Genomic DNA, 19,196 nt, shown 5'->3' with positions numbered 1-19,196 from the left:
CATCACCACAAAAATGCAAATGAACTTCTCTTTCTCTGTGACATACAGGGCTATTACAAATGATTGAAGCGATTTCATAAATTCACTGTAGCTCCATTCATTGACATATGGTCACGACACACTAAAGATACGTAGAAAAACTCAAAGTTTTGTTCGGCTGAAGCCACACTTCAGGTTTCTGCTGCCAGAGCGCTCGAGAGCGCAGTGAGACAAAATGGCAACAGGAGCCGAGAAAGCGTATGTCGGGCTTGAAATGCACTCACATCAGTCAGTCATAACAGTGCAACGACACTTCAGACGAAGTTCAACAAAGATCCACCAACTGCTAACTCCATTCAGCGATGGTATGCGCAGTTTAAAGCTTCTGGATGCCTCTGTAAGGGGAAATCAACGGGTCGGCCTGCAGTGAGCGAAGAAACGGTTGAACGCTTGCGGGCAAGTTTCACACGTAGCCGCGGAAGTCGACGAATAAAGCAAGCAGGGAGCTAAACGTACCACAGCCAATGGTTTGTAAAATCTTACGGAAAAGGCTAAAGCAGAAGCATTTCTTAAACAGGAGATTGGAAAACCGATGGATCGGTCGTGGTGGAGATTATGATCAACAATTCATGTCATGGCCTCTACGCTCTCCCGACTTAACCCCATGTGATTTCTTTCTGTGGGGTTATGTGAAAGAGTCAGTGTTTAAACCTCCTCTACCAAGAAACGTGCCAGAACTGCGAGCTCGCATCAACGACGCTTTCGAACTCATTGATGGGGACATGCTGCGCCGAGTGTGGGAGGAACTTGATTATCGGCTTGATGTCTGCCGAATCACTAAAGGGGCACATATCGAACATTTGTGAATGCCTAAAAAAACTTTTTGAGTTTTTGTATGTGTGTGCAAAGCAGTGTGAAAATATCTCAAATAATAAAGTTATTGTAGAGCTGTGAAATCGCTTCAATCATTTGTAATAACCCTGCACTATGGCCATACGCAAGTCTGTGCACCTGAGAAGAGCCCACAGAACTTCTTTGCCCACCCTACAGTCTGGATCTTGCACATTCAAATTTCCATCTGTTTGGACCAATAAAGGATGCATTCCTCAAGAAGCAGTACATGGAAGATGGGAAGGTCAAGTGGCAGAGTGGTAAAATATTGGTATACAGGCTCTCCCAGTAAGGTGGCAAAAGACAGAATGGACATTATGTTGAAAAATAGGATTTTGTGGCCAAAAGTGTGCAGAATAATATGGTGCCTCTCCCCCAGCCATCAGCCACTCTTCCCCAACCTACCTCCCACTTCCCGCCATCCTGCTTACAAGAAAACAAAGTATTGCATTACTTACTGAACACCTCTTATACATTAGATTGATGATGTTTCTCTCCATGGATAAGCAGATGAATAATTCAGAAAACTCACAATAAATAAACCACTAAAAAGTATGTGTCTATCCTCTTTCAAGTCTATCAAGCAGACCATTGCATAAGCCATATTCCATCAGCAGCTGGGCCATCAGTGAAAGCACCCATGTCATAACAGTTTAGCTATAATTTCTACACTGCATTCTATGTGGGCATGACAACCAACCAACTGTCCACCACAATGAACGACAGCCACCAAAATGTGGACACAAGCAGAGCTGACTACATGATGGCCAAGAGCAGAGTTGACCACCATGTGGCAGAACACACTGCTGAGCACAACAAGCTCTCAATGGCAGCTTAACAACCCATGCCATCCAAATCCTCTCCCCGAAACAACTGGAATTACACAGATGGGAACTGTCACCGCAACACATCCTTTAGTCCTGCAATCCTCCTGACCTCAATCTCCACTAGCCCCATCCCACGCCAACCCCCACTCTGCCCCAGCAACCCAACTTCACTCAACCTACACCCAAACCCTCTTCTCCACAGTCTCCCCTTCCTTCTTCGTTCTGTCAACTCTTCGATATCCACTCCAGCACATCATCATCCGCTCTAATCCTATTGCATACACCTACTACCTCTTGCTCATGGATTCCAATCCTGTACACCAGCTGCCTCTCTCCTAGCCATCAGCCACTCTTCCCCAACCTACCTTCCACTTCCCACCTCCCTTCTCCCCCTCCCACTCCACCTGGCACAATTCCTCAGCCCAATCAATGAGCAGAGTGTGTGTGTGTGTGTGTGTGTGTGTGTGTGTGTGTGGAGGGGGGAGGGGGGGGGGCACAGGGGCGCGCTCTAGCTCAAAAATGGATGCATTCCAAAGCTAGCAAGTTTTCAGTCTCGTTTATATGCCTGTTGGTGACTCACCGTCTCTATTATTTGGTAAGTTGCTCTCTTTACTTCTAAATTATTTATATTGTGCCAGAACATTCTACCATCATGATTACATTGTGGTTAGTGATCAAAAAGCACAGTACACCAACTAAACACATTCACAGAAAGGCAAATGGAACTGAAGAGAACTTCACAATATTCTATATACATTATGTGAAGGAATTTGCTTCTTCTAGCAGCAGTTTATCACAGGTCACTTTAGCAAAGATCCATTCAAAGATACTGCAAAAAGATTTAGGTCATTCCAATTTTCAGTCAGGGTCATTAAACTTACGAGCTTAAATATACACCTATATTACTTACACAATATGTTGCAGAATTAAGGAACACATTTTTTACACTTAGATATTATGACCTGCCTGGAGGCTGAAAACCACATCTGTAGGAATCAATATGGATTCTGCAAACAGTGATTATGTAAAACTCGGCTCACTCTGTATTTTCATGAGCTCCAGAAGGCCTTAGATAATTTTCCTCCAGGTTGATGCTGTGGTCCATGAAGTATTTTAATACAGTTGCACACTTTTGTCTAATGAATAAAAGATAATGGAAAATCCAACAATAGAATGAAAAGAACAGTTGCTACTCACCATATGGTGCGAATGCTGAGTCACAGATAGGCACAACAAAAAAGACTGTCAGAAAGTAGAAAATAAGATTTTGGCAAAAAGACCTTCATCGGGAATAAACAAAACACACACACACACACAAACACACACACAACCACTGTCTCTGGCTGCTGAGGCCAGCATGCGCACATGTGTGCTGACAGACTGCATTCACAAGGACGTTCTTGTGCACATGTATGTGTGGCTCATCCTAAATTGCACAGTTAGGGGTGTCTGTCTGAGGATCTCTTACTCTTCTGCCCTACTATTCATACTAACTTCACACATACTTTGCAGATGTGTTAGGTAACACTTCACTAATTACCTCAACATCTTAATACTAGGCACTGTTCTATCACAGTCTAGTTTCTGAGTGCTCCAGTCTGTATGGACCATAATTATGTTTCCAGCTACTCCCAAGTTACTTATACGATACCCTGCCATCTACAACATTATTCTCTTTATTCGCTGAATGTAACAACCCATGTTGTCTAACTGACATTTTCACAGACTATGGTGTTCACACTGTAATGATACACTTGTAAGAAGAAGTTATTTATGTACCATTATATCTTCACAAACATACGGAACAGAACTCACCAGTTATCTAAGACATTGCTGCTTATTTCAGCAGCATCCCATTCCAAATTTGAAAGGCCACTAACTTCACTGTAGGAGGCCTTGGAAAGGAGATGTTGCAATCCATGACCAAACTGTAAAAACAAAATTTTGAACAATTAGCAGCTTCCTTATGTGCAAAGTGTAATTTACCACTTCATTCAAACATAAGAAATTTCATTACCGTCTTGAAAAGGCGGTTCACCTCAGTGAAGGACAACAAAGATGGCTTCCCGTAAAGAGGCGGCCGAAAATTGAACACAAGAGCTGCTAAAGGCTTTCTTCCAATTATTGTGCATTTATTTGCCATGGGAATCATCCAACCAGAGGCTCCATCCATTTGCAACTTTTCATCTTCCCTAAAACAAAATTAGAATTTATACAATATAAAATCATTTCATTATGCTGCTTCAAAGCTATTTTAAGGTATGTGGAAACACACAGCACATTTGGAGCTATTTTTTATTTTTCATATTACAAAGAATTCAAAATACCCAGTTTACTGTGATGATAAATGGAAAATGTTATTACTGACATCTTTTGGTTTTTAAGTTCTCTGATTCAGGGCTTTCTGTTGTGGATTGGCAGGAGCCAACCCACGGAGTTTGGAGGAAGCCAAAAGGCACGCGTTTAAGCTCACGCAGGCTGGCGTGAGGTCTGGAACAGGACAAGGTAATTAGAACTTAGAAAAAAGGAGGTAACTGGTAGAATATTTAACTTTAATCCATTAATGTTGAACGTAGCTCTTGTCTGTACAGTATTTACAATATCAATAGCAACTGAACATGGCGCCTTGCTAGGTTGTAGCAAATGCCGTAGCTGAAGGCTATGCTAACTATCGTCTTGGCAAATGAGAGCGTATTTTGTCAGTGAACCATCGCTAGCAAAGTCGGCTGTACAACTGGGGCGAGTGCTAGGAAGTCTCTCTAGACCTGCCGTGTGGCGGCGCTCGGTCTGCAATCACTGATAGTGGCGACACGCGGGTCCGACGTATACTAACGGACCGCAGCTGATTTAAAGGCTACCACCTAGCAAGTGTGGTGTCTGGCGGTGACACCACACTTTCTATATCATTTGCAGTGCCATACTGAACTAGTGAAAATAGAAGACCACCATGAGAGAAAGTAAAATATAAATTAAGTACAAAAATAAAAGCAACTTTGTCAGAGCCTGAAGGGTGGTTTGAGTATTACAGTGCTTTACTAGGCATGGTCCTACTGGAGGTGCTATGTTTTTGCATTCTTCCAATTTCTGAAATGGATTACCCATGCAGTTATATGAGGACAGCCTCTGATAAAATGTCTTTTAATAAGTTATTTGTGTGTCTACAGTCCAACATCGATTCCAAACCACAACACAAATTGGCATTTTTCACATTACCACATCACTGCCAATAAGTCAAAGAAGTAATAATCACGGAAAAATATCTTACATATGACTGAAAATTGAGCCTCAGACCTTTAGATCTGTAGTCAGCACTTACTCACCAAGTTACAGTTTCATAAATCTACAAATTAATATCCACATAGTACTCTGAATTATAGTTTCAGCAGTGGGTTACAATTATAATTGAGGTTCCTGTGTTGCTTGCAGAAGTCAAAATTATACTGGCTAGAGAGTTGCAGTTTGCAGAGAACTGTCATGTAGTTCAAATGACAACATCCTCCCTTTCATTGATCTACTTGCAACAATAATATCAAATTTTTTTTTTTATTTTTTCCTTTCATCTCCTTGCCCGTAATGATAAAAAGCTTTGATATCAAAGGAAATTAACTGTATATTTACCATTAAATATTTGCAAATGCCTGTCTGAATTCTCTTTTTTATATCAAGCATTTTTTAATCATTAGTTTTCTGACTGGTTTGATACACCCACACCGAATGCCTCTCCTGTACCAACCTCTTACTTTCAGAACTGCACTTGCAACCTAGGTCCTCAATTATGTAATGGATGTATTACAATCTCTATCTTCCTCTACAGTTTTTACCTACTGCAGCTCCCTCTAGTATCATGACTTACCAACCTGTCCCTCCTTCTTGACAGTGTTTTCCATATATCCCTTTTACTCTCCGATTCTGTGCAGAACTTCCTCATTCCTTGCCTTACCAGTCCACCTAATTTTCAATATTCACATGTAGCACCACATATCCAATGCTTCCATCTGTTATTTTGCTACCTAGGTAACAGACTGCCTTAATTTCACCTACTTTGTGACCACCAATCCCGATGTTAAGTTTCTTACTATTCTCATTTCAACTACTTCTCATTACTTTCACCTTTCTTTGATTTACTCTAAATTCGTATTCTGTACTCAACCAATTGTTCACTCGATTCAGCAGAACCTGTAATTCTTTTTCACTTTCACTGAGGATAGCAATATAATCAGCGAATGTTGTTATTGATATCCTTCCACCTTGAATTTTAATTCCACTCCTGAACCATTCTTTTATTTCCATCATTGTTTTTCATTGTATAAATTGATTAGTAGGTGGTGAAAGACTACATCCATATCTTACACCCTTTTTAATCTGAGCACTTCGTTCTTGGTCTTCCACTCTTATTATTCCCTCTTGGCTCTTGTACATTAGCCATCTCTCCCTATAGCTTACTCTTACTTCAGAATTTCAAACACCTTGCAACATTTTACATTGTCCAATGCCTCTTCCTGGTCAATAAATCCTATGAATATGTCTTATTTTTCTTTAGCCTTGCTTCCATTATCAACTGCAATGTCAGAACTGCCTACCTGGGCCTTTACCTTTCCTAAAGCAAAACTGATTGTCATCTACCACATCCTCAATTTGCTTTTCCATTCTGATGCATATTATTCTTGTCAGCCACTTGAATTCATGAGCGTTAAGCTGATTCTGTGACAATTCTCACCCTTGTTGCAATCTGTTGAATTGTGTGGATGATATTTTTCTGAAAGTCAGATGATATATCACCAGACTCATACTTCTACACACCAACATGAATAGTTGTTTTGTTGCCACTTCCCAAATGATTTTAGAAATTCTGATGGAATGTTACCTGTATCTTTTGCCTTGTTTGATTTTAAGTCTTCCAAAACTCTTAAGTTTTGATTCTAACACTATTTTACTACTACATCATACAAACATTATCTCACAGAATGACAGGAAAGAAAGAAGGTTGGAGTTTGATGTTTCAACAATAGTAAGGCCACTAAAAGCAGATAACTCGTTTGAAAGACAAGGGATGGGACCAGATATGATTTCACTGGAGGAACCATCCCGGAAATTGTTTGCTAAGATTTATGCAAATTACAGAAAATCTAAATCTGGATATGCTAAGAACTGTTAGACCACCCATTCCAGTGGTTTTGTTGTTGTTGTGGTCTTCAGTCCTGAGACTGGTTTGATGCAGCTCTCCATTGTACTCTATCCTGTGCAAGCTGCTTCATCTCCCAGTACCTACTGCAACCTACATCCTTCTGAAACTGTTTAGTGTATTCATCTCTTTGACTCCCACTACGATTTTTACCCTCCACGCTGCCCTCCAATACTAAATTGGTGATCCCTTGATGCCTCAGAATATGACCTACCAAGCAATCCCTTCTTCTAGTCAAGTTGTGCCACAAATTTCTCTTCTCCACAATTCTATTCAATACCTCCTCATTAGTTATGTGATCAACCCATTTAAACTTCAGAGTTCTTCTGTAGCACCACATTTCGAAAGCTTCTATTCTCTTCTTGTCCAAACTATTTATCATCCATGTTTCACTTCCATACATGGCTCCACTCCATAAAAATACTTTAAATAAAAAATGAGTTCCAGTGATTTTATGATCACAAAAAGAAAAGAGATTACTGATCGCAGTAGAAAGATAAAAACAGCATTCACACAAAACTGTTACTGCTTGTAAAAGTATAACAGCTACTTTAATAAGCAATGGTTATTACCTTTAAGAGCTAATAAGAAAATAATACAGAAAAGAACATAATACATGAGCAATATGACATTCAGAATTGGAGGCACAGAGACACATGATAGGTTTGTTATAAGTTTGTTATAAATACATGTTTCACTTGATCCTCTTCAGCTCAATTAGCCACCTTTCTGGAAGTTGACTTCCTATTCTCTGATGGCTCCACAGACATTTCATGCAATATAAGCCCAAAAATGGTCAACAATATGAGATGTCTTCAAAAAGTAAGGTGACTTTATATTTTTATGAAAAAATATTTATTTATTCATCAATATTCATATTGTCTCCTTCAAAGTAATCCCCACTCAGATACAATACACTTGTGCCAATGCTTCTTCCAGTCCTTGAAGCACTTCTCATAAGCACTTTTTGGTACAGCCTTGAGTACTTCCAGCAATACAGTTTTCATTTCCTCAATCATTGAAAATCTTCGTCCTTCACAGGGCTCTTCAGTTTTTGGAAGAGGAAAAAGTCACAGAGAGCCAAATCCAGTGAATATGATGGCTGAGGCATGATGGTCACGTTGTTTTTGGCCAAAAAATCTCTCACAAGCAACGATGAATGAGCAGGTGCATTGTCATGATGCAAAAGCCATGAATTGTTTTCCACAATTCCGGATGTTTTTGTGTACTGCTTCTCGCAAACAGCACATAACATCAAGGTCATATTCATTGTTGACTGTATGACCTTGAGGCAAAAATTCATGATGCACTATGCCATGGTAATTAAAATAAAAACAGTGACCAAAACTTTGACATTTGATCGAACTTGGAGTGCTTTTTTCGGTCGTGGCTCACTAGGATGCTTCCATTGGGATGATTGGGCTTTGATTTCAAAATCACAACTGTAAATCCATATCTTGTCATCAGTTATGACCCTTCTGAGCAAATCAGGATCATCATTGATGTCATTTAAGAGCCCCTGAGCGATGCTCATGCGACAGTTCTTCTGATCAAAATTGAGAAGTTCTGGAACAAACTTCGCTGACACAAGTCTCGTGCCCAAAACATCTAAAAATTGCATGACATGAGCTGACGAATATACCAACATTCTCAGCAACTTCTCTTATAGTAATTTGACGATTTTCCAAAACAATTTTCTCCACAGCTTCGACATTATCTTCTGTTGTTGATGTGCTGGGGTGTCCAGAGGGAGGTTCGTCGTTGGCCATCTTGGAAGAGCTTGAACCACTTTAAACTTTTTTTTTTTTTTTTTTTTTTTAAATTAGAGCAGACTCACCATATGCCACTGTCAACATTTCAAGTGTTTTAGAGCACTTGATTCCATTTTTCACACAAAATTTGATGCAGATTCTTTGCTCTATTTTTATAAAAATCGAAAATCGCCGAGCACACTAAAAAACATCTAACCTTTCTATCTGTAAAAACAAATTAAGTGTGCTGTACACTTGGAACTGTGAACATATGTTCGAGACATGTGTACCAACAAAACAAAAAAATAGATTGATTATCCAATGTATGTTACCTGTGCAATTTGTGAAGTCAGCTTACTTTTTGAACAGCCCTTGTAAACATATTTTTATGGCTACCATCTCTTTGACATCAGAGTCTCTTCTGTACATGCATGCTACCCAAAAACAGAACATCTTGAGTAGAGAACAGCCCCCTTCCAGGATGCTGAAAGCCTTCTTGAGTCCGTAACAGGCATGCACTACTCTTTTCCCCAAATCTGGTCCACAAATAGATCTCATTTTCCTTGACCATAATACCCCAGCTGCAACTGCAAACCGTTCGCAAAGGACCAAACTTTCTCATTACGTACCACCACCCAAAACAAACTGCTAAACTACATCCTCTACCACAGCTTTGACTACCATCTGGGCAGAGAAACAGCCTCCCCAAAAGCATTCTCTTCTCCCACAAGTAGCATTCTGTCAACCACTAAACCTACAAAGCATATTTTCCTAGCCTTACCCCATTCTTGATCCCAGTCCTACATAGCATATCTGAGTGAAAATCCCAGTTGTAGGACTTTTTCTACCCATCCATTAGCAGCACATCGCCTATTACTCGTATAATCTCTCACATCAAAAGTAGGAGTACATGTGTAAATAGTCTTGTGACATGTATACTCTGCAGCAACTACTGCATGTTTTTATGCAGACCTGATCACAGATGAGCCACTGAAAAACTGTGGTCAATACCAATTTTATCATTTAGTAGCATATTGCATCTTTTTCCTAATTCACTTAGCCTCAATCTTCAAAAGTCACTGATCTATATCTGACTCTGACTCCTGCTCCACACAGCTAAAATTAGGTTTATATGTTTAAGAATTATCATCTGCACAATTTTCTCTGCAGTCTCCAATATTCCGCCCCTCACCCCTTTCTTCATCCAATCTGCTGTATCCAAGACGACGACTTATTCAATTCAGTGTGTGTGTGTGTGTGTGTGTGTGTGTGTGTGTGTGTGTGTGTGTGTGTGTAGGCATATGAGTGGGTGAGTGACTGAGTGATTGAGTGTGTGTTTTGCTCACGAAAGGATAACTCCAAAATATACCAAGTTTTCTCTCTTGTGTGTGTGTACTGATGACTCAATGCTTCTGCTTTTTGGTGAGTGGTCTCCTTTAATCTAAAGCATTCGTATTTTGTATTGGTTAGCTGTGAAACACACTGGCTGATAACTCAGAAACTTTTTCAAGTCAATCATGCCAGGCCGCAACTACATGTTGAATTGTTACCTTCATTCCTTCCATTATTAGTATTCCACCTATGACTTTCCCGTATTTGATCAAAATTTTCTTTATGATTTCTGCATTTGTGACCAAAATACATAACAGAATTATGCAGTTCTAGTTTGTACTTGTTTCTAGTGAATTTGGTATTTTGGCACAAAACATACAAGAAAAATGGTTTCTGTCAATGGACAAATGCATGGTTCCAAGGGACAACAATAAATGATTGGTATGTTGCTCTTCCCCTTCCCATTCTACAACATTCCCACCATAGCTGACATTTACAGATACAGTGCACATCTTTAATTATATTTTGTAAGATCAAATCTGTTACTTTTGCAAATTTATAAAATACTTGATAGATACTCCCAACTTATTTTATTATTCCTTTCTGCTCCTGTATCAGTAACAGCCAATGTCTGAAATTTGTTTACTCTTACTAATACCATTTTTTCCTGCTAAGTAGCTACCTGATGTAAGGATCAATAAAGAAACTGCCAACAGGTTCTGTGCTTCCAACCTCAAATATGTTGTAGAACTGGACATCAGGATTCCATTTGTCTACTCCAGATTCTTCAACAAACTGCAAACCCATCAGAGATTCACAAAGCATAAACAATCCAGAGAGCACCTTCGGTAATGGAAAATACTCCCGAATGGAATCTTCATCCAACCTACACAGAAAAATGATTACACCATTAAATATATGAAGTACAAACTAAACACAATCAAGATTATAATATGGAACTAAATTAGCAACTATGTTTCATATACACTGAATGTCATGCACTTTATAAATTAGGTCTTTGGTTGATAACTACATATCTTAACAGCAAAAGATTTATAATAATCTTATACAAGATACTACACATGATTAACAACATGTCTGCTGCTGATCCCAGTCTGCTGCCTGATCCTGAAGGTTCAGTGAGAAAGTCTGGCAAATAGAGATACAATTATAAGTGGCCTGTCAACATCATATCATCATCCACCATACCAGTGCACCTCCTGATATTTTTGTTCCATGCAACCAATAATCTGAATATCTTCACATATGTACGGCCAGTTTGAGAACATTTATCCTCACAAGCAACTTACTATTTGGCACCCCTCCTCCCTCCTCCTTTCCCTCATACACTTTCAACCATGTCAGTTTTCATTACTAATTGTGATACACACTGTATACAAATCTTGCAGTTGGGCATTCCTGCCCCCCCCCCCCTTTTTTGGAGCTTGGCACACCACAGCTGGATGCTACTACTTGTGATACATCCTGCATAGAAATTTTAAGTTTTGGCGCTTATGGTGCCCCACTCATCTTGGCAACCCAAGAGGCAGCTTTTGTCAGTTGGGCCTTAAGTTGGCCCCACATATAAGCTGTTCTTGGACCTTTAACACCATCTGAAGGACACACTTGTCTAACTGCCATCGGCCGCTTCGCCAGTTGGTCTGCAGTTTTTCTTACCGCTGATGCCACCACTAAAAACCATTGCAACCACCTTTTTTTTCAGGGATGGATCGCTTATTTTGGAGTGCCCCTACGTATCACTACTGACTAAGGCAGGCAATATGATTCAAGTCTATTTAAATCACTTGCTGTTTTATTAGGCATGAAGCATATTCGAACCACAGCTTATCATCCAGCAGTGGAAGGCTTAGTTGAATAGTTGCACCATAAGATAAAAGTGGCTCTAAGATGCAATGAATCACAACACTGACAAGAAACTCTTCCAACTGTGCTACTGGGAAATGCCACAGCATCAGAACAGGTCTATGGCCAATCAGTTTGATTGCCCAGTGAATTCTTCAGCAATATGCCTAATGACCTTATTGAGGTATCAGACTTTGTTCAAAAGTTGTGTCTGGACATTCACCAACTATGGCCAGTCGAGCTGAGTAAGCAGCTTATCATCGCCCTGCCAAACCTTTGGATATGTAACCAGGTATTTGTTTGGCATAACACACAATGGATACGCCTCTGTAGCCACAATATATAGTTCTGAGTCGAAATGAGAAGCCATTTAAAGGTGATGTTAATGGTACTCCAACTCTGATTTCCATCACCTCAAACCAGTTTCTGCACCTTTGGTGTTGGTAACTGCAAGCTGGACAAGCCACAACATTACCAAACAAAATGCCTGAATAATCTATACCAGACTTGACATAATCATCTACATGTTCCAGGATGTGCCTTCAACTTTATGTAAGACGACCAGACTTGAGTCACTATCTCAGCACATATTTCTGTGGGAATTTTTATGAAGACTGTGGCAGTGTGAGTTGCATATCATTTATTATGTGTAGGATACAGTAGTTTTTAGCTCATTGTTGTTTTGGTCAGCTGCAAAGTCATCTGATAAAGTTCATTAAATGAAACTGGTCACATCATAATAAATGCATCAAGAACTGAGATGGTTCTTATTAACATTAACATCCTGCACAGTAACTACTTTAGTCACGCAGTTTGAGTAAATACATTTTACATCAGGAGAGGGCAAGGAAATAAAATGACATGGAGCCAGAGAATATGAATGTATCTTGTGAATAAAATAGCATGAAACATAAGAAAAGATATTTAATTTCTGAAAAATGCCAAAAGTGCTTGTACTCTTGTGATGTTAGCCTGCTTTATTTCTTTGTTGATGGTCCTCAGTGTTGATGTACTGTGTTGCTATACTGGCTGAAAAATGGGAGGTGGAAGTTCAACATTGACTACTTTAAACGATGTAGCCGACAGGTGCACATTTGCGTTTCACAGTTCTTTACTTTCACTGTTCACAACCCCACCCCCCCTTCCCCGTATAACACAAAGTTATATGGTCAGTGTACTATTGTTTAACTTTTGATAAACCTCATTAATAGTTTGCAGGTAAACATTAACATACTGCTACAATAGTTTAATGTTGACTATCTATGAGCAGTGAAAACCTAACCACACATTTCACAGTCTTTCAAATAAACTGAACAGACACTGTCATTGCTTTACCACATGGCCTATTTGTGTAACACTTATTTCACGTTTCAGTTGATGCATTGTTGTTGTTCTAACTAACACAGGTTTCTTGTCTGAAACTTGGCCGTGGACTGACTGTCTCGGGACCAAAAATTGGGTCCTTATATATCATCACAATAATAGGCACTGAAACTACACTTTGTTTGAGGTGTAATTTATAGAAATTACAATTAAAACTTGACTCATTAAATTAACTGAACACATTGAAAAATCACCTATCATCTATCACAAAGCCAAAAAAGTGATCCAACTAAAACATTCATATTTCTTTATGTACTACACGAATATGTAATAAAAAATGGGGGTTCCTATTTAAAAAAAAAAAAAGAAAAAAAAAAAAAAAAAACGCAGTTGACATCCGTTTGACATATGGCAGCGCCATCTAGCGGGCCAACCATAGCGCCATCTGGTTTCCCCCTTCAAGCTAGACAAGTTTCGTTCTTTGTAGTTTTTTCGTTTGATGCTTATTTCGTGAGATATTTGGCCCGGTCATGATCAATGGATCACACTGTATAGTCACACAAACAATACTTTTGACAAAACTGGTAATTACTTTGTGATTAATGAAGGGCTGGCTTTGCTAACATATTTTTGAATAGAGCCAAATAGATCCTTTAAGAATACTAGTAATTGTTCCTCCATATGTTTATAATTAGTACACAATTAATAGTTGTTTGTAAGTCAACAATACAATTTAAGTTACAAAACAATTACTGATTTCACCCTATAATGGAAGATATTAACTAGGAATAGTCAAAATAAATTATAAAATCAATTATATACACAAAACTACGCACAAAATGAGATATTATGTTGTATTCTTTAAAACTGCAGGCCAACCTTTCTCTTTTATGAAAATGCAGAGTACACTCACATATGTTAATGATAAATGAAAAAATGAATTTAAGGAGGCAGATGGCAAAACAAGAGGGGAAGTAAAAAAACAACCCAACTTACTTCGTGACACCCTCAACAAAAACAAAGCACTAACACCCCCTCTCCCTTTCCCTCCTCTTCAAAACAAGCTCTAATTATTTGAAATTCCTAACATATTGCCTGCCCTCTTTTATAAGGAAATGTGCCTTACTCTTTTTTACTACACTAGCAAAAATCATGTTTCCCATGCTCACTTCAAACGGCAATCAAATAAATAATTTACTCATCACTACAGCATTAAAGCCCAATACTGATCCAAGTGATGATTCGTCTTAAAGAAATACCCAAATTCCAGTTTCTGCTGCCTTGTCTTCCAATAAGGTACATCCCATATTTGCATGGGACCTTCAAATCCCTGTTCTGCTGCAAATGTTTCCAGTTGTAGAAGTTCTTCCTCTTGAACAGGGAGTGCTGAAATAATTTTTTACAATTTTATTTTCATTTTACTAATTCAGTACCTAATAATACTTGTATAAATAAAAAACTGGAATGTTTACCTTTGTCTAAAAGGTGACTTAACATCTTTTGAACATTTTCCACACTTCCTGCCATCTTTGTTTCCATTGACAAATCAGCATACTTGTCGTATCCCAAGAGCTTTGCTAAATTCCTCCTGTAGAAAATAAAGAAGTCTGATCCATTTCCATCTCATAATTCATTTAGTAAGTCAAGTATACAGAAATAAAGATGATGTGTAAACTTTATAGGTGGGGTATTATTAACAGAGAATGGTTATAACGACATAGTAGTGTTGATTAATCATATGTACTTGTTTGTCATCATCATCATCATCATCATCATCATCATAAATATTTACATATTAACAGTTATTTAATTGATGACTGCAGATGCAGTAATTTAAATGAGCGAAAAAGAGTTCTTAATATTTTATCTATGGTTATTTACTACTCTTATTAATTTCTCTAGGAGTTCTCATTTGGAAACAACTTGTGGCAGCATGCAGTAACTAAGAGTGTGTATTATATTAGCAACACATCATGATAAAATGCAACCAGCTGAGCGTTAAATGGTCCACAATAGAGGTTTGTGATAGACAGAAATATTACAAAAGGATGTTGATGTGCTTGTTCAATGCATATCTATCCAGCTTTCCATTTCTTAGCTATTATCAAATCAGAAGTTACATATGAATATGGAAGATAATTGATTTATAATGGGCTGTAGCATGTTTTGCTTTCAGTGCAGGCACTCATGTAACAAGATGTCTTAACAAAATTTTTAACTATATATGTAACTGTAAAAAAATTAATTAAGTACATGAAAATTTATTGACTTTAATAAAAAATAGAATTTAAAAAACACACAAAATAGCAGAATTTTTCAGTATTTGCAAGGGCAGTTTTAAATGAAACTTCATATTCAAAAATGTAGTTGTGCTGACGTCCAAAGTGTAATAGAAAGGATGAATTGAAGTGAAAAAAGATGCAGGAATAAATATCTCAAATGCTTTCTCAGGATGTATATGCGGACAAGAAAAAAAAATTCCCGGCTTTTTCCTGGTTAAAAAATAAACTTTCTCCAGGGTGAAAATACACTTTTTCTGTGGTAAGTGACAGTATACTTTCCCTCGGGGTTGTGAAACTTATCAATCCTTTGAATGGTTAACTCAACGTTAAGGTTTTATACACCGGTGTACAACCTCCTGCCACTTTAGGAAACAAACCCCAGAAAGAAATGTGTTTTGGAAAGATCTTTGATTTGCAGCAATATGTACGCAGTATATTTTCATATTACGAAATTATATAGTCGATTTTCACCAAACACAGAACGTTAGTTTCCGAAGCATTAAAGTCGAGATCGCCATGCACTTTTGTAAGCCAATCATAAGCCCGCTGGCGACTTCTCAAACGAACCTAATGTTAACTGCTGTGACATCATGCCCAGCAGTTTGTTGTTATGAATAATTGCAGTCTTCGTCCTAAAGCCTTCGACACATTTTGCTGTTGACAGGCGCTTGTGTGTGTGCTTTGTTTTGTTTCTGTAAATTGCGCATTTCCTTTACAAGTTAAGTTTTATTTATTTTTTTTTTTCCTCGTTTACATTTTACTGCTGCAGTATTATATTGCAATAACAGGCTAAAGTAAAATGGCTTGTTAGAGTACCAGTTCTTACCAGTCACAACTAAAAAAGTTTAGCTGAAAACTAAAACAACGAAAAATTCCCGGAATTCTTAAAAATTCCAGGTTTTTCCCAGTTTTCGCCCAGATGAAAAAATTCCCAGGTTTTTCCCAGTTGTCCCGCAGCGTATACTCCCTGTTTCTGTAACACTTGAGGTATTTGCAGTGGATTATTAAGGTATTAACTCACCTCTGTATACGGATCTCCTGGACAGTTGTGCTGTTCTCCAACGATTTCTCATTGTGTGTCGAACAGCGGCGTACACTCGCCTGCCACACATTCCAGCGCTGATCTCTATCTGCACAATGCTCTAGAAATCCAGTGGCCACTGCAGGCTGCAATGTGACTGTCCAAGGACCACGACCTGGTTGGCTTCTGTAGCAAAGTAATTTTGCATATATGATTTAGATTTACCTATCCTAACTCCTTAACCAATGATGCTACATATTTTATGAAGAGCATGCATTGCACCTGTGCTGAAGTAGTGCAAACAAGTTCTATACTTGGTTTTTCACTGACACAAGATTATTAGGCAAATGTCACAGAACCTGAAGTTGGGAATCCGCAATATGAAATGTACTTCATGGAGTTGAAAAAGAAAGAAAACTAGTATGACAATATCCTGCACAATTTCTGAATTCTCTGTGCACAATACATTCTCAAGCACAGTGGAGACAAAAATATGTTAGTGTAATGGTAACTATGGTATGTCAGATGCTTTCAGTAATATTTGGTGAGGTTCATTCTTTACAGACAGAGCCTACATTTCCATACTCCCTGTATTGATGGATTATTTTATTTTAGCATCTGTACTGTTAGCTTGTCACCTTCTGGTACTAGAATGTGTCCATAAAGAGACTCATACAAACACTGTGTGGAAATCCAAATTTGGAAGGTGTAATGACCTATGCTGATGGTATATTTATGGATGTGATAATAAGTGTAAAACTAACACCAGTGAAACCTTGTGTAAGTCCAAGAGAAAAGATGAAGTACAGATCATGAAGTAAATTTAAATGTACCAAGAACAACAAAGCTGCAGAACCTCTACTCAGCAAACTGTGTCTTGTTAATCCACAAAATAGGTGATTATAGGATTAAGAGCAATGTTCTACAGCAACTTACTTCACATTTATGTAATGGATGACAAAAAGTAAATACATTCAAATATTAAAAATTATCCTCCAAATGGATAACAATTACACAAGACGTCCTCTAAGAAACAACAGTTTTCTCTTTGGAGCACATTCACATATGATCCCCCACAAAGTCACCCCTCAATATATGTGTAATATAATTCTTAAAAAATTACTATATCATCACAAACTAACATGGTTTGCAACTGACAAGTATTCTATTCTACAAAACAGTTAAAAATCAGCTACGATCTTGCCTAGCACCTAGCTCAACTTGTGCAGTCAGGAGAGCTTATGAACTGGCATGGAACAGTGGTGGGGGAACCTTGTAGTAGCAAGCCCCCAGGCACACACATCGGCTGTGCTGCCTCTGTGGAGTTTGTGGGTCATGTTAAAGTGATAGGTGTTGTATTCATAGTGTACATGTCTTTGGCACTTTCATGTTTTTTTTGGAGTTGAAACGTACAATATATCTTAGCAATTGTTGTATTCAAAAATTGTACTAGTGTGTATAATGTCTGGGGTGCACCGAAATTCGGAACTGCAACAACAAAGATTTTCCAATTTGCTGTAGCAAAAGAAGTAGGCAACACAATAATAGATCAAATAAAGGACATATTTTCATTTGTTCATTTCAGCTCTACTTTATGCCTTTTGAAGTTGAGAGCAATGTGAAACAATTCCCTTTTCAACTGATTTCACAGACAATAGCAAGCTGCCCATTTTGATATAAGAACTGCCTAAAACTAAAGTGTGTGTGTGTGTGTGTGTGTGTGTGTGTGTGTGTGTGTGTATATATATATATATATATATATATATATATATATATAATAGAGGGAAACATTCCACATAGGAAAAATATATCTAAAAACAAAGATGATGTGACTTACCAAATGAAAGTGCTGGCAGGTCGACAGACACACAAACAAACTCAAACATACACACAAAATTCAAGCTTTAGCAACAAACTGTTGCCTCATCAGGAAAGAGGGAAGGAGAGGGAAAGACGAAAGGATGTGGGTTTTAAGGGAGAGGGCCCGCATCTCGTGGTCGTGCGGTAGCGTTCTCGCTTCCCACGCCCGGGTTCCCGGGTTCGATTCCCGGCGGGGTCAGGGATTTTCTCTGCCTCGTGATGGCTGGGTGTTGTGTGCTGTCCTTAGGTTAGTTAGGTTTAAGTAGTTCTAAGTTCTAGGGGACTTATGACCACAGCAGTTGAGTCCCATAGTGCTCAGAGCCATTTGAACCATTTTTTTTTTAAGGGAGAGGGTAAGGAGTCATTCCAATCCCGGGAGCGGAAAGACTTACCTTAGGGGGAAAAAAGGACGGGTATACACTCGCACACACCTAAGGTAAGTCTTTCCGCTCCCGGGATTGGAATGACTCCATACCTTCTCCCTTAAAACCCACATCCTTTCGTCTTTCCCTCTCCTTCCCTCTTTCCTGATGAGGCAACAGTTTGTTGCGAAATCTTGAATTTTGTGTGTATGTTCATGTTTGTTTGTGTGTCTGTCGACCTGCCAGCACTTTCATTTGGTAAGTCACATCATCTTTGTTTTTAGATAAGTTTTAAGAGATATATATACATATATAAACCATTGGTTGCGAAAGCTAGAATTTTGTGTGTATATATGTGTTTGTTAGTGTTTCTATCGACCTGCCAGCGCTTTTGTACGGTAAGTCACATCAAACTCTTTGCCTTTACAAATGTCTGCTTGTGTCTGTGTATGTGCGGATGGATATGTTTGTGTGTGCGAGTGTATACCTGTCCTTTTTTCCCCCTAAGGTAAGTCTTTCCGCT

The 19,196-nt window shown here is 38.6% G+C and overlaps 1 protein-coding gene across 1 annotated transcript in view; it reads right to left on the bottom strand.

Annotated features, from left to right (window-relative positions):
- Positions 1 to 19,196, bottom strand: part of LOC126473685 (uncharacterized) — a 58,870-nt gene that overhangs the window by 12,238 nt on the left and 27,436 nt on the right. Inside the window, exons 6-11 of the mRNA XM_050100921.1 lie at positions 16,452 to 16,637; positions 14,621 to 14,736; positions 14,408 to 14,534; positions 10,645 to 10,848; positions 3,715 to 3,889; positions 3,513 to 3,625 (exon numbers count right to left, since the gene is read on the bottom strand). Coding sequence (XP_049956878.1) covers positions 3,513 to 3,625; positions 3,715 to 3,889; positions 10,645 to 10,848; positions 14,408 to 14,534; positions 14,621 to 14,736; positions 16,452 to 16,637 — 921 coding nt within the window. The remainder of the gene's footprint in view (positions 1 to 3,512; positions 3,626 to 3,714; positions 3,890 to 10,644; positions 10,849 to 14,407; positions 14,535 to 14,620; positions 14,737 to 16,451; positions 16,638 to 19,196) is intronic.

This window comes from Schistocerca serialis, chromosome 4, assembly GCF_023864345.2.
Source record: "Schistocerca serialis cubense isolate TAMUIC-IGC-003099 chromosome 4, iqSchSeri2.2, whole genome shotgun sequence".
Taxonomy (NCBI): Eukaryota; Metazoa; Arthropoda; class Insecta; order Orthoptera; family Acrididae; genus Schistocerca; species Schistocerca serialis.
The sequence above is the reverse complement of the archived record's forward strand: the minus strand, read 5'-3'. Positions and strand labels throughout refer to the sequence as shown.